The sequence below is a fragment of the Schistocerca gregaria genome, chromosome 6 (genome assembly GCF_023897955.1).
Source record: "Schistocerca gregaria isolate iqSchGreg1 chromosome 6, iqSchGreg1.2, whole genome shotgun sequence".
NCBI classification, from domain to species: domain Eukaryota; kingdom Metazoa; phylum Arthropoda; class Insecta; order Orthoptera; family Acrididae; genus Schistocerca; species Schistocerca gregaria.
This window is the reverse complement of record NC_064925.1, coordinates 432,405,723-432,429,433: the sequence shown is the minus strand read 5'-3', so window position 1 is coordinate 432,429,433 and position 23,711 is coordinate 432,405,723. Positions and strand designations below refer to the sequence as shown.

The 23,711-nt window shown below is 41.7% G+C and overlaps 1 protein-coding gene across 1 annotated transcript in view; it reads left to right on the top strand.

Annotated features, from left to right (window-relative positions):
• Window positions 1-2,829: 2,829 nt before the first annotated feature.
• Window positions 2,830-23,711, top strand: part of LOC126278901 (neural-cadherin-like) — a 794,973-nt gene continuing 774,091 nt past the window's right edge. Inside the window, exon 1 of the mRNA XM_049979176.1 lies at window positions 2,830-3,118. Coding sequence (XP_049835133.1) covers window positions 2,830-3,118 — 289 coding nt within the window. The remainder of the gene's footprint in view (window positions 3,119-23,711) is intronic.

Below are 23,711 nucleotides of genomic sequence, written 5' to 3'. Positions count from 1 at the left end.
GTGCGGCCACCCGTGGGACACAAGTGTGTAGCGGGTTACCGTCTTGTAGGAGACACACAGCACAACTTGCAACCGTGTGAGTAGAACCAGGACCAGAATAAGAAGAAAAAGTAATAGCAACTCAGGGAAACCCAGACAGGGAACTGGGGCACGCCATGCGAGTTCAGAAAACGAATTCTGGTAGCAAGCTGTCTGACTGACCGTAACAAACCAAAGAACTCCCCGCGAGACACGTCATGTGTCACCCCACAACTACGCTATGTCATACACCAACAATTCATCAGACTGTCAACATGTCTGCCTCTTTGGATAAGACGATGAAAAGAGTCGAGGCGAAAGTAGGGCCATTTAATATGCTATAATCCTTGTTTTACTTTTGTCAATGTCCATCTTACAACTTATTTTTAAGACACTGTTCATTTCACCAACTGCTCTTCAACCATACGGTGGCTTGCGAGGTATCTATGCGGTGCGTGGTGGAGGGTACCCCGTACCACAATTATCATTTCCTTTGCTGTTCCACTCGCAAATAGAGGGAAGAACAATTGCGTGTATGCCTCCGTATGAGCCCTAATTTCTCGTATCTTATCTTCGTGGTTCTTACGCGCAATCTATGTTGGTAGCAGTATAATAGTTCGGCAGCCACCGTAGAATGCCGGGTCTCTAAATTTTCTCAATAGCGCATCTCGAAAATAGCGTCTTCTTCCCTCCAGGCACTCCCATTTGAGTTTCCGAAGGATCTCCGTAACACTTACGTGTTGTTCGAAATCCAGCTGACCGAATCTGAATTGCTTCTATATCTTTCTTCAATTCGATGTAGTACAGATCACAAACACTCGAGCAGTACTCAAGTATAGGTCGCAAAAGCGTTCTCTAAGCAGTCTGCTTTACAAGTGAACCACTCTTTCCTAAAATTCTCCTAGGAAACCGAAGCCGACCGTTCGCTTTCCCTACCACAGTTCTCACGTGCTCGTTTCGCCTCATATCGCTTTCGAACGTTAACTGTGTTAAGCAGGACACTAATAATACTATATCCGAACATTACAGGTTTGTTCTTCCTACTCATCCACATTAACTTACGTTTTTCCACGTTTAGGACTAGACGACATCCATCACACCAACTGGAAATTTTGTCTAACTCGTCTTGTATATTCCTACAGCCACTCGACTTGGACATCTTAACATACACTCTCTCGCTGTTGAGAGGAATGTCTTTACACGTGTTGCCAAATGCATTGAGGATGACGGACAGCGTTTATTGCATTAATGTGGTATTTACAGGTAATCACGCTGTAACAGCATGCGTTCTCAGAAATGATAGGTTCACAAAGGAACATGTATCACATTGGAGCAGTTAAAATAAAATGTTCAAAGGTACCTACGTTATGTATCTTAATTTAAAAAACCTACCTGTTACCAACTGTTCGTCTAAAATTGTGAGCCATATGTTTGTAAGTATTACAGCGCCATGTGTCACGAAACGAAAAACGTGGTCCAACTAAACAATGTTTCTTTACATATTACATGAATATGTAATAGAAAATAGGGTTTGCTATTTTTAAAAAACGCAGTTGATATCCGTTTGACCTAAGGCAGCGCTATCTAGCGGACCAACCATTGCGCCAACTGGTTTCCCCGTTCAAGCTAGACAAGGTTCGTTCTTTGTAGTTTTTTCGTTTGACGATTATTTCGTGAGATATTGGACCCGATCACGATCAATGGACTTCCCTGTATAGAGAAGAACAGCGGTCATATCACACCTCACTGGGGCACTCCAGACGGTACCCTTGTCTCTGATGAATACTCGCCGTCGAAGACAACATACTGGTTCTAGTTTTAAAAAGTCTTCGAGCACTCACATATCTGTGAACTTATTACATATGCTCGTACCTTGGGGGACCGTGTCAAATGCTTTCCAGAAATCTAGAAATATATAATCTGCCTGATGCCTTCGTCTATATTTCTCTCAGCCGGCCGCGGTGGTCACGCGGTTCTAGGCGCGCAGTCGGGAACCGCGCGACTGCTATGGTCGCAGGTTCGAATCCTGCCTCGGGAATGGATGTGTGTTGTTGTGGTTGGCAGGAGAGCCAACCGTGTTCCTGAAGGAGGCCGAAATGCACGCGCTTTAGCTCACGCAAGCTGGCGTGAGGTCTGGAACATGACAAGGGAATTAGAATTGAGAAAAACGGACGTAGTTGGTGGAATACTTACCTTTAATCCATTAATGAAGAACGTCGCTCTTTATGGTACATGATTCACAATATCAATAGTACGGATACTGGCGCTTTGCTAGGTCGTAGCAAATAACGTAGCTGAAGGCTATGCTAACTATCGTCTCGGCAAATGAGAGCGTAGAAGTCAGTGAACCATCGCTAGCAAAGTCGGCTGTACAACTGGGGCGAGTACTAGGAAGTCTGACCTGCCGTGTGCTCGGTCTGCAATCACTGATAGTGGCGACACGCGGGTCCGACGTATACTACCGGACCGCGGCCGATTTAAAGGCTACCATCTAGCAAGTGTGGTGTCTGGCGGTGACACCACATGAGTGATGTCTTTGGGTCAGTTAGGTTTAAGTAGTTCTAAGTTCTAGGGGACTGATGACCACAGATGTTAAGTCCCACAGTGCTCAGAGCCATTTGAACCATTTTTTTTTTATATATATTTCTCAGTATATCATTTCAGAAAAGGGCAAGTTTATCTGTCTCTCAGTAATTCTTAGAAAGATAGGTCTTGCTTCTTATCTGAACCTGCCCAAGCGCTAGTGTACGCATCTTAGCACTTGGCGAGACGGCCTCGAGTTTTTGTGTCGCAAAACTGTGGCCCACTGGAATGAAGTCCGGGACACGCTACCCGGCTGCGTTACGAGCAACGCCACTGACATTCCCGCAGTGGGAATGGCGCGTCTGTACGGCGGCATGTCAAAGTGGCGCTCTGACCGCGGCGGGCGCGCTGCGTGTTTCAGTGACGCGGCTGATGCAGGGCGAGGTGAGCGAGGCGGGCCGTCAGCAGGACCCCTACTTCCGCCTGCCGCTGCTCGAGGCCGACGTGGACGAGGACGCGCCGCCGACGCACCTCGTCACGGCCGTCGCGCCGCCGCCAGACCGACAGCAGCCGCGCGGTGAGTACTCGCACGCAGCGCCTGTCCCCCGTCGCAGGAGCCCCACTGTCCCACCGTGTATTCTGCGAAGCACTTCTTCGTGAGAGGTGGCTGCAGTCGTGTGTTTTTTTCCAGCATTACAGTGTTTTGCGTCATCCGCTAATCAACCATAGAGCTTCGTCTCTGTATGTCCACCTTTTCAGCGATGGTCGTGGGACTCGGCTGTTAGATTGGGGGTGTCAAATTAAACACCTTTCAGCAGTCAATTTTCAACATTTCATTTATTAGGCCATCTTCAGGCCCCTGACCGACGTGAAGAAATAATCTACCTCGCTTCTCATCGCAGCGGGGGCCAGCAATACTGGTATAAGTACGCTACTGGCCATTAAAATCGATACACCACGAAGATGACGTGCTACAGACGCGAAATGTAACAGACAGGAAGAATATGCTGTGATATGCAAATGATTAGTTTTTCAGAGCATTCACGCAAGGTTCGCGCCGGTGGCAACACCTACAACGTGCTGACCCGAGGAAAGTTTCCAACCATTTTGTCATACACAAACAGCAGTTGACAGGCGTTACCTGGTGAAACGTTGTTGTGATGCCTCGTTTAAGGAGAAATGCGCACCATCACGTTCACGACTTTGATAAAGGTCGGATTGTAGCCTATCGCGATTGCGGTTTATCGTATCGCGACATTGCTGCTCGCGTTGGTCGACATCCAATGTCTGTAAGCAGAATATGAAATCGGTGGGTATGGAGGGTAATACGGAACGCCGTGCTGGATCCCAACGCCCTCGTATCACTAGCAGTCGAGATGACAGGCATCTTATCCCATGGCTCTAACTGATCGTGCAACCACGTCTCGATCCCTGAGTCAACAGATGGGGACTTTTGCAAGACAACAAACTTCTGCACGAACAGTTAGAGGTCGTTTGCAGCAGCATGGACTATCAGCTCGGAGTCCATGGCTGTGGTTACCCTTGACGCTGCATCACAGACAGGAGCGCCTGCGATGGTGTACGCAACGACGAACCTGTATGCACCAATGGCAAAACGTCAATTTTTTGGTTTAATCCAGGTCATGTTTACAGCATCATGATGGTCGTATCCGTGTTTGGCGACAACGCGGTGAACGCACATTGGAAGCGTGTATTCGTTATCCCATACTGGCGGATCCCCCGGCGTGATGGTATGGGATGCCATTGGATACTCGTATCGGTCACCTGTTGTTCGCACTGACGTCACTTTGAGCAGTGGACGTTACACTTCAGATGTGTTACGATCCTAGGCTCTACCCCTCATTCGATCCCTGCGAAACCATACACTTCAGCAGGATAATGCACGACCACATGTTGCAAGTACTGTACGGGCCTTTCTGGATAGAGAAAATGTTCGACTGCAGCCTTGGACAGCACATTCTCCAGATGTCTCACCAATTGAAAACGCCTGGTCAATCGTGGCCGAGTGGCCGAGCAACTGTATCGTCACAATACGCCAGTCACTACTCTTGATGAACTGTGGTACCGTGTAGAAGCTGCATGGCCAGCTGTACCTGTACACGCCTTCCAAGCTCCATTTGACTTAATGCCCAGGCGTATCAAGGCCGTTATTACGGCCAGAGGTGGTTGTTCTGGGTACTGATTTCTCAGGATCTATGCAGCTAAATTGCGTGAAAATGTAACCACATATTAGTTCTAGTATTATATATCTCTCCAATGAATACCGGTTTATCATATGCATTTCTTCTTGGTATAGCAATTTTAATGGCCAGTGGTGTAAATATCTACTTGCTACAGAGACCACTTCAAACCTCATCCGCCGATTTGAGCTTTGTATCCGAACGCGCACTTGTGGTAAGTAAAGATTAACTTGGTAATACCAGACGAGTGTAACCCAAAATTTTGCATGGTAAAATAATTATGGTGTACGCGTACATGGAAACAGTGTTTGCGCAACAATCACCGACACAGTGTAATTGAGGAGAAATAAGCGGAACCAGGCGCACTCGCCGAGGTAGATGGAAAACTGCCTTAGAAACCGTCCACAGGCTGGCCGGCACACCAGACCTCGACACTAATCCCTGGGTTGGACTAACATTTGCTCCCTGGGTGCGGCTTATAAGGGGGACGCAGCCTACTTGTCATCACCTATTTCGTCCAAATTTGTGGTATATGCAGTGCATGACCATAAATGAAAGTGGCGGGGCCTCAGTTCCAGATGGGAAAGTATTTTTAAAAAATAGCACATTCGGCGCTGGTCGGGCTAGTCAAGAGCTACTGACCTTAATATACAGTTTTTGATGTTGCTGAGAAACAGTCATACAATAATTTTTAAACGAACACACCGCTATTTGACTGTATTGTTGTTTACTTAATTACGGCCCAGGTTTCTACCTTCTATACGATTTTCAAGTGTCTGCGTTTGTGTCATTAACATATGTTGCAACACATCCAGCTCAAAGTCGGCCATAAATTAAGAAAAATATTGGTTTCTCACGGAATGCCAGATGTAAAACCACCGTCTTCTTAAAAAATCCCATTCTTATTTGCTAATCGTTTTACAAGATGGTGATTTTGCATCTGGAATTTCGTGGGGAACCAATATTTGTCTTAATTTATGACTGATTTTGAGCTTCCTGTCCTGCAATATATGTTGATGACATAAACTCAATCACTTGAAAATAGTACGAAATGCCGAAACCCGGGTCGTAATTAAATAAACAATACTTTCAAATTTCGGTGGGTTCATTTAAAAATATCTTAGTATAGTTTCCAGGCAGCCGTAGGCGCGGCGGAAAGGTAGCATAATGATAAACCGAGCGTCATGAGGCCGAATCCTTGTGCAGAAACTTTTTATTTTAAATTTACTTGCACTGCAAATAAACCCAAACTATGCTAATGTATTCCGTTTATTAATTGTTTCATAAAAAGCGTGAAAAACCAAGCGAAGGGAACAATTGGGATTGCAAGTAAAATTCTACAAGAACTTTCCAAAAAGGGACTGTAATTAATGCATAAAGATTCCATACTCTGCCTTTGACCTGTAGTGGCCCTCAGCAGCTGCAAGAGACCAATAATTTCCCGGTGCAGGTAATACGGGCCCATCGTCTGGTGCGGACAACGATAGCTACAGCTGCAGTGCTCATTAGCTTGCTGACTCTCGACCGAGTAACGTGAATTTTTTGAAGATATTTGTGAGAACATGACGAGAATATTGTTTCTCTACAGAAACCTTAAAACTATAATTCAAATGTAAAAATGCGGCGTTTGTAACGTGTGCAAGACGCCCAGAAAATTGCTGCTTCCTCTGTTTTTTACGATGACGTGTAAATCATGAACTGTAAAGTAACGAATGTACCTACGTTTATCTACGAAATTCTCGTGTACGCATTACAACCCCTTTCCGGAAATTTATTTGCAATCTCAATTTTTCCTTTGCTTTTGCTTTTCGTGCCTTTTACGAACATTTTGATAAATGCAGTTTGGTAGTCATTATTTCATTTTATTAGTAATGTAAATAATGTTAAAATTGAAAATTTTAAAAAAATCCGCGTAATGAGTCGACCCCATGACCCTCAGATTGTCAGTCTGTTCTCTTTCCGCTGCACCATCCGCTGACTGGAAACTACGTTCACGCAAATGGTTCACACCTCTCCCAACACACGCCAAATATGCTTTTTTTTTTTTTTTTAACACTTGACATCTGGACCTCTCACTCCTGTCACATTTCTGACCAAGGCCTGCCCATACCAAAATCGGTGATGACGAGTAGGCACGGTACTCTTCTTATGGAAAACTGACAGCCTCCATGGTGCCACCTGCCTTGCGTGCTGAATGTGCTAACGTGTATAAATGCTCTTGAGCAGACTGAGATTTCTAATACTTTGTATTCTCATTAGGACAGTTATTCTTTTGATGTTACATTCAGGATTAGATCATTGACTTGGCATCCACTTCACGATAGCTAGGTGGGCCATGGCGTTAGGTAAGTTCATTTGTGCTTGTACCTCGATTTCATACAAAAGTTCACTCTAAGTACCCACTGATGTGATCTGATGTTCTCAAATAGTGGCCAAGTGGTGTGGACTTCACGAAATCAGCGGCCAGTTATTTCTCGCCACTCTTATGCTCAAGAAGTTGTCTCCCACTTCCTTCTGAGAATTTAAATATACTTCGTGTACACATCTTCCGACGAATATGTGTGATCTTTTTCTAGCATACATTCTGTTTTCCCTGCGTGTCTGCAAGTAGCAGTGATCAAACTTCGTCTAAACGAGGTATGTACGAGGGGTGTGCAATAAGTCATGCAACACATTTGTATTGATTGTATTCAGGATTCCAGAACACCATATCATTGCCCACTCTTTTGGCTACAAAACACAATTTTTCAATATGGTCTTCTTTCAATGCGATACCCTTACGTCACATTGTTGGAGAAGTAAGAACGAGCCAACGCTGCATCAATAACCTCCAGATCGCCCGCATGCTGCTTCCCGCGCAGTGCATCTTTTATTGGGCCAACCATAGGGAAATCAGAAGTTGAGAAACCAGACTGTAGCGTGTACGAGGAGGAACAGTAAAGTTCTGCGAGCTCCCCACTGGTGCGCAGAGTTAGGTGAGGCCTCATGTTGTCAGGAAGAATCAGAAGTTCGTTTGAATTTTCGTGGCGACGAACCTGCAGAGATCTTTTCTTCAGTTTCCTGAGGGTAGCACAATACACCTCATAGTTGATACTTGCACTGTTAGGGAGGACATCAAACAGAACAACCCCTTCAGAGTCCGAGAAGACCGTTGCTGAGAGTGTGGTTTGAATTTTTTCTTTGGAGGAGAAGTGGTGTGGCGCCACTATATGATTTAGAGTATTGTTTCCAGTCTAAGTAATGAATCCGTGTCATCGTCTGCGATGATGGCCGATAAAAAATTGTCACGATCAACTTCGTAACGCGCAAAAAATTCCGTATAGATGGTCTTTCGTTGCTATGGTGACGCAGTGGTTAGCACACTGGACTCGCATTCGGGAGGACGACGGTTCAATCCCGTCTCCGGCCATCCTGATTTAGTTTTTCCGTGATTTCCCTAAATCGCTTCAGGCAAATGCCAGGATGGTTCCTTTGAAAGGGCACGGCCGATTTCCTTCCCCATCCTTCCCTCACCCGAGCTTGCGCTCCGTCTCTAATGACCTCGTTGTCGACGGGACGTTAAACACTAATCTCCTCCTCCTCCTCCTCCATCATAATTTCCAAGATCAAGTAACAATAGTGAGGCCGCGCCACCTTCCCCTACCTTCCCACAGCAGCTGAGCGCGCCAGCGGCTAAGCCCCGTTTAAGGCCACACTGCGCATAGTGCGAGACTACATAAGGAAATGAGTATTTTTTATTTAAAAAAATATATAACGGAAGATCAGGAAAGGAGATAAGGCATTTTTATTGTCTACAATACAACATACAGTCACCAGTAATCTTTATTTTACAATTGTTGTTGCCTACTTTGCCCAATATAAACAGGTACTCGTCAGCATTGAGCTTCTTCTTTCTCCTTGTAGACAGATTAAACGGCTTGTCAGGCACCGAAGTACTATAGGGAACCTTCGCCAGTAGACCTGTACTCTCGGCTATAGTCCATGTCTTCCAAGCCGAGATGTTTGCATCGGGGAATGCTTCAAGGCCACCGTAGTGAGCATGATTACCTCATACAACAGCAATGGTTAGCCATGTACTGCCTCCAAACACAGCAGAAACATCAGACGTGAACTGCATTCTTAGTCGACGACATTTCAGCCACCAATAAGCTGCTGCTTATTGAATTGACCAGCCAAGTCAGTCTCTCTAGCTTTCAATGACTTATACACAGGAACACTGCGCCGCCAACGGCGACGATAACCACGCCGCAAAAACACAAGTGAATGTTGCAAGCCAACACCCAGTGAACGCCAAGAGCACCCTAAGAAAAATAACAACGCACCACTCAGGAATTATCCGAATGAAATGGAAATCTGTACAGGTGATGTCATATACAGACAAACAAATGACTACCATTTCAGAAATTGGATCAATTATTCAAGAGAAAGAGCTTCGCGAATTGAACAAGTCAATAACGCGTTTTGTTCCACCCGTAGTCCTTGTCTATCCATTATTCGTCTTGTCAGTGATTGATAGTTGTTGGATATCTTGAGAGATACCGTTCCAAATTCTGTGAAAATAGTGCGTTAGATAATCAGAACCCCCAGCTGGACGGCCCTGCTCATAATGCTTCAAACGTTCTCAGTTGGGGAGAGATCCGCCCTCCTTGCTGCCCGAGGTAGGGTTTGGCAGGCATCTCTTCGCCGATCCTTGCTGCTCATTTCGAAACGAGACGCATTATTTAACACAATTCTACGCCAGGCAGTATGTTTCGAGACCGAAGACGTGTCTGGACAGTGGCGGGGTACCAATTTGACTGTCGACGGCCGTATGGCCTTATAATCCGGACTGGTGATCTGGGGTGGCATTCTTTTTATACCAGAACCCCTTTGGTTGTCATCCGCGCCAATCTTAGAGCACAGCGGTTCGTCGACGATGTTCTACGGTTGGTTGCTAGGTCTCTCCTCCAACTCAGAACATTTGGAGCATGATGGGCAGACTCCTCCGACCAACTTGGGATTCTGATGAACTAACATGCTATAATTTGGCATGATATTCGTTGGGAAGACATCCAACAACTCTGTCAATGCTAAGCCAGAGGTGGATCAACGCATTATTAAACTTGCTCAGTTTGGAAAGCTCTTTCTCTTGAATAAATCACCCAATTTTTCTGAAACTCTAAGCATTTATTTATCTGTAGATGTAAGTCACGTATACCGATTTCCGTCCCATTAGGATAATCCTTTGTGCTGAGCCGTACTATTTTTAGCGTATATAGAAGACAAGGGATTCCACATTTATATAATTTCACATAGTTCCACGTATTAAAGAAGATTACTTTAAAAAATTGCACATTACAAAGCCTACACTGTTAAAAGATTCAAACCCTTATCGTACACGTTTCATATTTAAACTCTTTCCTGGAAAACTACTGAATTTGTAGCCCACATGTACAGTAACTGGACGAGCTGGAAGTGTCGCACAATGACTGCTGTTTTTTCATCATCTGTTGCAAGCTGTGTGTGAACAGAACAATAAAAATACTGTCATAGATGTTCAGATTTTAGGAAGTTTGGAGACGAAAATTCTTAAAACCTTAATGTAATCAAATAAATAGGTCTTGAGGTAGCCATTGTTAAATATTTCACAGGGATATAGAAAATTTGCGCACATGAAAATGAATCTGTCTGTATGTAGGAGGTTCGCTGTGTTCGTTTGACAGCCACAGCAAGATTGCGCCACAGATATTACCGACAGCAAACCAAGTACCTAATCAAACCTTTTATTTATTAAGAGAATTTTTGGTGTCAACCCACTATGGCTCCTACGTTCTCCCGTTTTAAAGTCTCCTGAGGTCTTCCTGTGACGCTAGCTTAAAAAAAAGATGTCCAGAAACTGGCAATATGCTGGCAGAATTAAAGATTAACATAAATATGGAGATTCATAACATCAATGCGAACGTGCTCCCTGAAGTTGTCTCAAATGTGGTAAAGCGAGTTCATGAACGCAATTGCCTTGTGCATATGCAGGTTGGTCAGAAATTGTCTGAAAAGCCTGTAATGGTGTTGCAGGGGAGGCTATGTTCAGAAATTTAGTACGTTGCGTTATTTTCGAGTTATTTAGCACTAAAGTTAGTCAATCAGGTCATTGCACTCGTAAATTCAAGTACCTGCAAAAATGCGGTAATGCACAGTAGTCTCTGGGTCAGTGACTTAATCTTTGTTGAAATGCTCAATACTATTTAAAATGTACCTTTTTCAGCAGTGAAAAATTTAAGCTACGTTATCAGAAGCTACGTCAGTTCGGTTTGAGAAAATCAAATGAACACGTTTGGCGACACCGCCTCTGACAGGAAGCTTGAATTTGCGCGGTTGACTACTTGATTGGCTAAGTGAATAACTTGGAAACAGCGCAACGTATCGAATTTTTATCTTAAGAATTATTTATCAACATAAACTCCCCTGCAACACGTCGCAAGCTTTTCAGGCTGTTCCTGACCATCTTGATGTGAGCGGTTTTTCGATCGTAACATTTACCATCATAAATTCATCTTCACTTCTAAGAACAATGCTATTCTAGAGTATAAACCCTCATCTTCAGGTTTATACAAGAAACTACCCCGTTTCAAGTTTTTTTTCCAATCGTCATAACGCTAAATTTAAAACATAGGCAACTAATTGACTTGGTCTTAATTTAAGTGTTGCCCTCTATCCACACAGCAAGCACCAGCTCCCGGTTCTGTATACCAAATACACCTCGTTCTGTCTGTCCACTGTTCACCAGCTTCCCGGTTTCTTGATAAGGGACCCCAATAACTTCCTATTTAACACGGCCCCTCTTGATTAGGGGTGACTCGTATCTTTGGACAGAAACCTCGATGCTGTTCAGCTGAGATTAGCAAACACATAGGTGCAGGCTCGTTCGCAAGTGTAAGACCACGATGAATTACAGGAAGATGGGACCTATGACCAAGTAATCACTTCCTTTGCGGACAGCGGGAGGAAGAGGCGTATTTAATGCAAGACGCAGAGCTGGTGACTGCACTGTCGACAAGTGACAGCAATTTTAAAGAACAAAGGACAACTAGTTCAGTTTGCTTTTAATTGGGGTCATGACGACATAAAATGACCTTTAATGGTGTGCTTTCTGGACAAGAAAAGACCAGAAATTTCATATCTCAAAACGTGTTGTTCTTGGAAGTGAACAATTTATGTAATCGAATGACACAATTAAAGCATATATAAAGTTCTTTCAGATTTTATCTGTGCTCTTCCAAGAATGTATACATAGTCCACTATAACAGGACGCATTATCTTCTTTGAAGACACCAATGCCTGCAGGGAAGAAACTCTTCAGGTAAGTGTGAACGTGATGTGTGGTGTTAGATTCTCAACCAAATAATTCAAGCATTTTGATAAGGAAACCATGTCTGGAACTGCACCATTTGGATATCAAATAAGTTTTGAAGATCGAATCCCCTGCTTTGCGGTACACATAAAGCGGAGAGAATAAGCTCTGATACGATTGCTCTACAGGGGAGCGTGGCATGGGCAGTGCTCCAACTGATTGTAGTTGGGTTCTCTTCTACGTGACAAATGATGTCCTCTTGATAGTACCGTGCGTTCGTTGTGCACACCAGTCAATGCTCTTGGTTGCGAACGTACCAGTTTCTAGCAACTGTTGTTGCAGTTGGATGAAAATGGTTTGTGTTGTCATAACCACAACAGTGGCTTACGATGGCGCCCTTTAATCGGTTTCTGTGCGTCCCATGAAGCAAAAGACTAGAAAATGATACTATCTTCCAAACTTATCTGATGTCCAAATCGTACTTTTCGGATATGGGTTCCTTATCCAAACTTTATCTATTAAGCACTCTCTACAACCACTAGAAGCCTGTAGTACGAACTTAGAAACACCTTGTGTCGAGCTTGAAGTGAAACAAACGAAAGAGACATTTGGAAAAACCACAGCCGAGGTAAACGAATTAAAGTTTTACCGATGACATTGTGGTAGTGTTGGAGACGACAAAATGGCTCGGAAAATATGTTTGGGTTGATAATGTCCTGAAACGAAGTTACAGAATGAAAATCGACAAACGTACTCGAATTAAGAGGCGCAGGAGGAATAAGAAGTGACATAGAGGAGTTCATTTATTTTGGTAGAAAATAACCAACGATGGTCGAAGTAGCGAGCCTACAAAAAGTAAACTGTTAGCAGTAAGAGAAGATGTTTTTGTAAAAGATAATACATTAACATCGAATAATAATTAAAGTGTTAAGAAACATATTCTGAAATTGCTTGTCTGGAGCGTAGCATTTATGGAAGCGAAACGTGGTCAATAAAGACAAGAAGAGAATAGTTTTTTCAGATGTGCTTTCGTAGAAGAATGCTAAAGGTTATACAACTAGACTAAGCAAATAATCAACAGGTTCTCCATCGAACAGAGGAGAAAAGATCTTTGTGACACTGCTAGATTGAAAGAAGGGATAGGCTGATACGACAAATCCTAAGGTAACATGGATTTATTAATTTAGTAATAGAAGAGTTTGCGGAAAGGGGGTGGGGGGCACTAATTATAGAGGGAGACCAAGGCTTAGCTATAGAGTGGCGGTTGACAGAGATGTAATGGAGAGCCTTGTAGAAGACAGGTTGCGTAGACAGCTGTAGAGAAGTATTGTTCGGGTTTAAGGCTGTAATGTTTGTTTGAAAAGGTGAGTTAATATAAATAGAGTAAGAGGAATTTTAAAAGATTTCCGTGTTTTAGTTAGGACTCTCATTTAGCCTAAGAAATATCCTAATAAGTTACGTAAACTTACTTTACCGTGAAGAAAGTTGAAGTTATTTAAAAAATACTTAGAAATAAACCTTCACTATTAATGTATGTAAGATGGGGTAAGCTCGTCCCTTTTGTATATTATGCTGTGGGCTACGTCTATTTGGGTTTCCGTGGGAGATGTGGTACTAATCAAATATACCATGACGCCTGTGGATGAAGTTAACATTACTGCGGACTACTTCAATCGCTTCATACTTCATGCCCTCTCAAACAGCGATTGCACGTACAGCTGTCTGGGTTAAAAGGCCAGTATTGTGACACGTTTCAGGAGTACATTAGTGGAATCATAACGCTGCCGTGGCCACCAATTCGCATGCTCTGATCACTATCGAGCGCATGCTTCGTCTCTACAAACCATCGGCCCGTAATATGGGAATTTTTCGACTTGGGCGTAGGCATCTGACGCCATACGCCTCCGGAAGTCTACGACGAACTAGAGGAAGAAAGACGAGTCCAAATAGAAGAGATAGGATATACATCATTAGAATCAGAGTGTAAGAGCTTTGGAAGATTTAAAATCAATTAAGGTATAATAAATAGATACCATTCCATCAGAACTACTAAAATCGTTGGGAAAGTGGCAACAAAGCGACTATTCACTTTGGTGTGTAGAATGTATGAGCCTGGCGATATACCACCTGTCTTGTGAGAAAACACTATCCACACAGTTCCGCAAGTACCAGAATTTTCGCGCAGTCAGCTTAACAACTCATGCAACCAAGTTTCTGACAAGAAAAATATACAAAAGAGTCGAAAAGAGGACGTGATAGATGACTATCAGTTTGGCTTTAGGATAGGTAAAGGAAATAGATAGGCAGTCCTGACGTAGTGGTTGATAAATGGAGCAAGACTAAAGAAAAATCGAGACAGGGACATAGGATTTGTCGATCTGGAAAAAGTGTCCAATGGTGCAAGATGTTCGAAATTCTGAGAAAAATAGAGTAAAGCTATAGAGAGAGAGACGGGTAATATCAAATATGTACAAGAACCAAGAGGGAATAATAATAATAGAGGACGAAGAAAGTCATACTCGAATTACAAACTGCGTAAGACAGGGATAGAGTCTTTCGCCCCTACCATACAATCTATATATCGAAGAAGCAATGACGTAAATGAAAGAAATGACTAATAGTTGAATTAAAATTCAAAGTGAAAGGATAAGATTCGCTGAGACATTGTTATCTTCAGTGAAAATGAAGAACAATTACAGGGTATGCTGAATGGAATGAACACTCTAACTAGTACAAAATAAGGACTCAGAGTAAATCGAAGAAAGACGAAAGCAATGAGAAGTAGCAGAAATGTGAATAGCGATAATTAGTCAGGACAGGAATTTTGCTACTTTGGCAGCAAAATAACCCATAACGCACGGAGAAAGGAGGGCTTAAAAAGTAGTAAACACTGGCAGAAAGGGGCTCACTGGTCAAGAGAAGCCCACTATATCAAAGATAGGTCTTAATTTGAGGAAGAAATTTCTGACAATGTACTTTTGGAGCACAGTACCGTATCGTAGTGAAACATGGACTGTGGGAAAAACCGGAAAATAATAGAAACGAAGCTTTTGAGATATGGTACTACAGAAGGGCGTTGAAAATTAGGTAGACTGATAAATTAAGGAATGACGTTCTCCGCAGAATTGGCAAGGAAAGGAATATGTGGAAAACACTGACAAGAAGACGGATGATAGCGCATTTGTTAAGACATCAGGGAATAGCTTTCATAGCGTTAGAGAGAGCTGTAAAGAAAATTATTGAGGACGTAGTTTGGAAGTGCTACTCGGAGATGAAGAGGCTGGCACACGAGAGGAATTCATAAAGGATCGCATGAGACCAGCCTTAAGACTGATAACTCAACAAAAAAGAAGAAAGAGAAACGTGGGATAACATGCTATTATGGACGTGATAATAATTTTTTCGGTAATTAGTGTATATATTGCACCTTCGATGAATGTTTAATAACATGCATTATCCGAAATTCAGCTACTTTAACCATCGTTATCCCAAGTTATTTAATGTACGTGGCAGCTTCCTGACTGTGTGACCTCCCAGGTACCGTAATTCGCTTTAAATAGCGTCACCTAACTTAATATATTCAGTTCTTCCTGATGCCAATCACAATACGTATGTATAATGAATATTAATACTCCGTAAGTTACCATACTTATACTCAAAATGACGAATACTACATAATTGTCAAATTGCTTGATTGCTACCCAAGGTTCTGTACTTTAAGGAGCCTTCGACAATGTCGAGACCTATAACAGTAGAATTTATACTGCCCGCGATGGGGAGCGAAGCTGTGCGATGAAATGAAAAGTTTAGAGAGTACGCTAAGTAATGCGAAAAACACAGTGGTTGTGAACAACCTTGAAGCGGTGTTGTCTATACTTACTCCACTATTTATTTCTTTATTACTCCGGAACAGTGCTTATAGAACTGAAGGCTCCCGTGGCTGTATGCCAGTGACTTGAAGAAAGATGGCGATAAGTATTGGATTTCTTCAGAGTGAATAAAGCGAAATTTGATTGTGAAAAGCCATGTATTGCGAGTAAATCTAACAAATAACACATTCATTTCAGGCTATAGCTCTTGGAAACAACTTCATGATCTCCACTAGGTAAGAGCGTGTTATAAAGTTTACAAAAGATCTTTGTGTAAGCGATTTACAAGTCGCAACAGTGCACAATGTAGTACAAAGTTACTGGGACTTCTACCAAAATTCATCACAGCTCAGCCAGATTAGCAAAATTACCACAAATTAAAACGTTTGCGACGTTTGTTGGATCTTGAAAACTTTCAGGCTATTGAAGTCCGCTGCTGCAGGAGGAGAAATATGATTTATCTCGCACCGGTGGCGGTGCACAGAGGTTACAGTCTAGTAAAACAATACATAACAATTATCTTGGATTATTAATAAACACATAAAAAGTAGACTTCTCATTTCAGAACCTAAACTCTTCGTCCGGTAGTTTGATTTACACACAAATGAAAACTCGCGTGGTAGTTAAAGTTCCAACAACAGGGGCAATAAATTATTTAACAGCAAAAACCCAAAACTGAAATAACATTAAGTTCAAGATTTAGATTTAATACGAATGTTTTAAAGTCAGTAGTAGCCCATTTAGGACTTCACTGTTTAGTCTTTGACTCGGCAAAGAGAGGTTGTACACTTCATTGGCCTAAGGCCACATCTCGGCTGGGTCAGACGATGGCCGCTTCACGTAGTCGCGGTTTCCAGCAGACCCTCCAGGCGTGATGGTTTCTGAGCGAGACCCTAATCAACCGCTATTGCGGTCGGCGCCTGGAACAGAGCTCACTAGGAACTAGCTGGCCTGGCACCGTTACTTTTTGCTTTACCCCGCGCCACATACGGTCGGTGGATGAGCTGTCAGCGGTACAGCAACCCGCTCTTCAGCCAATTGACACTAAATTAAATGAAAAAGATACAAGAAACCAACAGCGGAGATACTTGCATTAAATTTAAAACCTTTTAGAGTTGAAAAATGAAATAAAACTTATTAGATATACGAGAGATATGACCTCTTGCACAGGGAGTTAAAAAGAGTAATAATACAAGATAAACTGAAATACAGTGTGTTTACGTTTCGCACCGTGCAGTTGCAGCTGTAGCGGTCCCAAAGTTAAGTACGGACAAAGTTGCCTGCGCTGTTTCGGTTATTAAATTTAGTAGTTTTAAACCGTTCCTCGTGCTGTTTCTTGTGAAATAACGGTTAAATAAATTTTCGGATGCTTTCGCTCGCTGTGTTTTATAAATTTGTGCGTTGTAGTCATTTATTAATTTTGGTACGGTAGTTTTCATCTGTTGTTTCTTGCCGTTTCTGGTGAAATATTTCAGCAAAAGCTTTCGCTCACTGGGTTTAGCTTCGTTGAGTGCTCCAGCGGATGTTTCAATTTATTAGTTTTAGACAAGAAATTCTGTAAATTTTTTGCGCTGGTATTCGGTTATACTAAAATAGTGTCAACAGAAGTAGTTGCTTTCTTAGTAGTGAGCGAAATTCGAGATCGTTGTTGTTAGTCTTTTAAATAGTTCTGCTGTATTAACTGAATATAGGTAACGAAAACGTTTAGTTTTTTTTCAGTAATTGTTTACATTTTATCATGAATGAGGAGTGTGTTCATTGTTTGTAAGTAGTGGGATACAGTTTGAGATTTATTCAAGGAATTTATGTTGGGGAAAATGCACTGGGAAAGACAGTGGGCATACTTTACTTTGTCTTCAATCAGTTATCTAGATTGACTTTTCCTCGAAACGTAATTGACGAGCAGTGTTAACTTATTGAGACTTCATTATTAATTACTTTCAACTGTTTTTATCAAACGAACAAATCTGGCAATAATAGGCATTTAATACTTTTCTTTAACTATTTAAACGACGATACTCGGGAATTCAATAAACTGGAAAGGAAGGGGACCTTATGTAGCTGATAATGACTGAGGATAATGACAAGATCAGGTTCCTACAGTTTTTACATTACTGAAATAAAGTTCAGTCTGAATGTGTCTGGGAAATGCCTCACAAAGTTTCTAACACGAACGAAAATAAAACAACCTAACAGTCCGTTGAAGAACCGTTAAGCCGTCGTCTTCATTATCGTCTACAATGCTCCCATTGCTCCACGTAATATTGCGAGCACACCTTGATTCGCATTGACCAATTACGGGCGAGATCTTGATGTTATTGGAGTCTCTTACATGCGCTCGCAGTGCCTCGCTAATAACAACTGCGTGTCACCCAGGCACGACAGTGCACTCCACTTACCGGTGTCCGCTCTTACGTCTCACAACCACCTAAGTTTCCTGCGCGCTGTGCTCTGACGTCGCACTCGCGTCGAGAGAGAGAGCTGCTACACAAGACTTCTCTCTCTACCATCGATATTGCCTTCCCTAACTTTCCGTAACGGTTAACCCAGAATAAATGCATCATAACACAAGATAGTTTATAAAGCACAAATCATATTTCCAATTAACACGCAGTATCTAGAAATTTACGGAACACAACATGTAACATTACAGTACATATAATGGGGAAAAATTTAGGTAGCACATCAGTATTAGAGTATCACACATGAGAAAATTGTAAATGAAGTTGCCACATTTTTTTAGTCGACGGGGGCTATCTAAACGTGAATACATTGGCAAACGTATTAGACGACCTAAAAAGGTGGTAGTGCCACGCCTTGCCATCTGATATGAGCTGCTGCTTGCAGGCTCATCTCGGCTTGCGCTCGAAGGGAAAAGCATGTAATGGACATATGGAGACGAATGTTTCATAAAATATCATTTTTCAAAGAGGTAAAACGAGGGCTGTGCGTCTTCACTGGGACAAACTACACAGAAACTGGACATTGACTCTAGGCGTGTTGTGTTACTCCACAAGTCGCACCGTTGGCTCGTTTCAAACGAGGCGTTGAATGCATCGACAAGCCAATGCTTTTAACCGTCAGTGTGTGGAGACAGTAATTCAAGTGGTCCTGTGGTGTGTTGGACTCATTCAGGCTACCGTGAAAATGACCAGGATGTTTATCATTCTGTCTTTTCTTTTCCTCCATATTTTATTTCCAATCTTTCTCACGTTTGTCATTATTATTTGATTTTTTTTACTGTTATTTTATTGCTTCTATCATAAACTGCATGTTAGCACCTGTTGTAAAAATACTGCCAGCATTTACTTTATTAGGTCTTAGTCATGTTTATTCATTATTATTTGATTTTTTTACTGTTATTATTATTGCTTTTATCATAATCTGTATGTATAGCACCTGTTGTAATAATACTGCCGCATTTACTTTGTTAGGTCTTAGTCACTACTATTTATTCATATTGTCACTAGAGTAAGCTAATTTTCTCATTTAAACTATGGTCATGATGTAACTCTGATGTGTGAAATGCTGCATGTGTGGAACACTGGTCCGATGTAAGAGAGGGCCTGATGGCCCTAATCTGATCAGGTTAAATAAATAAATGAATAAATAAAATAAATTAATATTTTCATGATGATCATGCTGTGACACTTCCGTGTTCACAGCTCTCTTTGTTTTGCGAATACTCCGGCACCTCGATAGCTCCATTAAATCACCTGTTCGTAACCCTACAGAAAATGTGGAGCAGCAGGTGGACCATAATAATCAACAGACCAACAATTTGTTAGATCTATGGGAGTTCATCAATAAAGGGCAGCTTCAGCTGTTTTTTTTTTTTAATTGGGTCCACGCAATGCTTAGGCTCTGGTTAAGCACACGTTTCTGACATGTATGGGAATTAGATACACGCTCTAACCTCCTCCTCTTCCCTATCTCTGTCAATTTTCTCCTCTCCCTTTCTTCGTTCATCATCCCTGCCGTCCTCCGATTTCTGTCCAACTTCTACTTCACGTCCTCTTTCCATCCCATCCTTCATCCTTCCCCTCTCGCTCCCCTCTCTCTGCCCGTTATCTGCGCTCTCCTTTTTCCGATTTCTATGTCTGTTTCCTCCCACCTCTCTGACCATCTCCCCTTTCTTCCTTAAGCCTCTTTAATTGTTGTTTCAAATTCAGATTCTGGAGTAATATTCAAATTGTAAGCCGATAAGCTGTCAATACAGCTTTCCTGTTTGGTAATAACGTTTCACTATTATATACTTTACTTATATACTTACATATATATACATATTAAAAATATATGCCTATGACCGTCGGAATGTTTATGCATTATACTAAAAAATATAAAGACACGCGACTATCCGAATGCAGCTTTGTGTCAATGTTCGCAGCAACCAGTGACGAACTTTCGGAGACTGAAGTTTTTAGCAAACGAACATGAGATTTTTTCTAACAACTCATCTCCTATCGTATAAACGAAATGTTCATTTGTACAAAGTTGGAAACCTGAAAGTTCTTCCCCAACGTCTTTGAAATTCTGAAAACGTTGAATTCAAATACACGCGTGTTTTTATATACCTATTGGAGCGCCGTTTTATAGAGGATACGTTGTTATCAACAATCTCATGTTAATTTGTTCAAAATCTAAAATCTTTGAAAGTTCTCCACTGATTTTTATTCGACATTGTATTTGAATACGCGCGTTTTTATATATCTACAGGAAAGCCATATGGCGTGTAAAAATATATTATATTGTGAAGCGGCGGGTATTATTATTCAGATATGACGGTTGTTTATATCTGTTCGTCTTTCTCACGCGAGCCTAGCAATTATTTTTGTGGTCAGCCAGAAAGCGATGGAGAACATACGGGGTTTAGTTTCCAATCTGGAAGGCCACATTCTGGTCCATCCCACTGAAAGAAATATTTCTATTCTCCTTCTACTTAGCGGGATCAGGATTATGATTATAAATGAAGGTATAAAGTTCTAGTTTAAGCATATATTAAGTAAAGTATCTCACGTACAACGCTTTGAAAGTCACTAGGTTAAATTGACAGTAAATCTTTCTGTTATAAACAGGACAAATAACAGTTCAGAGGTGACTTCTACGGCACATTCCTACCATATAGTCCTTCGCCCTGACTACTAATTCTCAAATAAATGTTTAAAATAAATGCTGGCCACAAAAGAGTGGAAATAATATTCACCATTCGCCACGCGGATTTATAATTATCACGGACGGCACACTGACAGTTACTTCAGCGAAATGTAAGCGATCCAGCACTGTGTACAGTCCTCGCGATTTCACTATCCGTTATTACACAAAATACGCGTTTTGTCACTGTTGGTCATCCGAGGCACAGCGCGAGTCGACGATTAAGCTACGTGATCTTCCAGTAGCTAAGTGCGAAGCGAACCTTTTTTCCCTCCTCTCGGACTGTATTTATACATGTGCCGCAGCGGACGTCCGAGAGAACATATGTTGTCATCTACCTTATGTATACGGCAGCAGCCACTGACCGTCCGCTTTCTCGGATACATAATCTTCAATAACAAAGTTATGAATTAATTTAGAATCTTCTTAATTTTTACATGTATTTAGGTACGTTGTTTGAAAGCACAGTAAACGTTCCAGCTCGCTTGAATGAAAACTTTGCCTTCTAGAATTTTTATAGTGGAACTAAAGGTAGATTGTTACCTCTGAACAATACCTTTATTAGAACTTGTATTGGGTTTTATTACTATTACGGTTTTAAAATTTGGTTTAGCTCTATTATTTAGTAGGTTTTATCATTTCTGTCATTAAAATTACAGGTATTTAATCTACTACAAATGGTTATATGTTATTTACAAATTTGGTTTTCATTAAATTACTCAAACTATTAGAGGTAGCTTAACGTGGTCTCCTAGTTATTATTTTTGGGGTGAACTGAAGCATAAGACAAATTGTTACGTTTCTAAGTCAAATATTTATCTCCCTTACTTTTTCTTTAAAACGTAGATTTCGGTTGTAATTTTCATTCTTTTACTTTGAAACTTACACCACTTATTTCCGACCTCAATAGGCACATTCTGACCAAATTCTGGCTTTCTAGCTTTATTATTTAGCCCCACTTATTGTTTCTTTAAAAACTGCATTTTTATGGAAACTACTAGTTTAATTACGTTATGACTTTGTATTTAAAACGATGTTACAATAAAATATATGTTGACAAATTTTTATATGGAAATTTTAATTTTATACTTAATTGTGGTGCAATACTCGTGCTCTTCACGCAGACGCGTTAAGGTGACGTGGCGCTACTAGCAGTGAACTGGGGTAAGTCACGGCCCACTCGCTCGCCTCTTTATCTCACACATGATACAGCGCTTGTTTCGCTTCAATATTTGTACAATAAATACAAATGTAACACATATAATATACATGCTTATACAGGATATGGTTTTCCCGTAGATATATAAGGCAAGCGTGTATTCGAACGCAATTTTGTGTCAACATTCCAAAGGACTCGGTGAGGAACTATTGGACAAATGAACATTTGCATTTTTATTTATATAGATTTATTTATTTAACGTGGTCTGATTAGGACCATAGGGCTCTCTCTCACACGGACCAGGGATTCACACACACAGCACCTTCTTACATCATATATAACTAATGAGTAATTATTTTAGTATTGCAAATAATATTAAAAACATTTGAGTGTGTATAGAGTCAATGTCAGTAAAGAATACTGACATCGACCTAATGAAGTTAATACTGGTTGTACTCCTACTGCTGCTGCTCTTGCCACTAATAATAACAATAAATAATGACAATAATAACGTAAATGATAGTGTCAGATATAGGAATAATTTATAATTGTACAAAAAATATCTTTTTGATATAGCGAAAGGAAACATAAGGAGACTGCACCAGCTATGAGGACTGAGAAATCAAGATCTGTCTGGAAAGAAAAATGCACAGGGTAACAAGTGCGTGCAGGTACAACGTTGATTATTATTCCCAGAATGGCAGAAGTAAAGCTGTGAGTACCGGGCGTGAGTCGTGCTTCGGTAGCTCAGATGGTAGAGCACTTGCCCGCGAAAGGCAAAGGCCCCGAGTTCGGGTCTCGGTCGGGCACACAGTTTTAATCTTCCAGGAAGTTTCATATCAGCGCACACTCCGCTGCACAGTGAGGGTCTCATTCTGGAAACAATCCCCAGGCTGTGGCTAAGCCATGTCTCCGCTATATCCTTTTTTTTCAGGAGTGCTAGTTCTGCAAGGTTCGCAGAAGAGCTTCTGTAAAGTTTGGAAGTTAGGAGACGAGATACTGGCAGAAGTAAAGCTGTGAGTACCGGGGGTGAGTCGTGCTTCGGTAGCTCAGATGGTAGAGCACTTACCCGCTAAAGACAAAGTCCCGAGTTCGAGTCTCGGTCTGGCACACAGTTTTAATCTGCCTGGAAGTTTGATTATTATTGTTTTTTCAGCAGATCTGTCATTAACTGGCTTTTGAAACTAAAGATGTTATTTGGTTTTTCTATTACAATGCGAGAGGTTATTCCAGAGTCCATTTCCTACTACTGAGAACGGGAAAGTGGCTGAACAATGGAGCCGAACAGAAAGGGTTTTACTCTCATGGGAACAGGTATTTCTGCCATGTTGTTCAGCCAAGAGCGTTAATGTCCAGGAAACATTTGAGGGTCGCTGTACGTTGATAAGACAGTAGAGAAGGCAGAGTGTATAGAAATTTTTGCGCTTGTCTGCACGCACCCACGATAGCGGTGCCTATGCTGT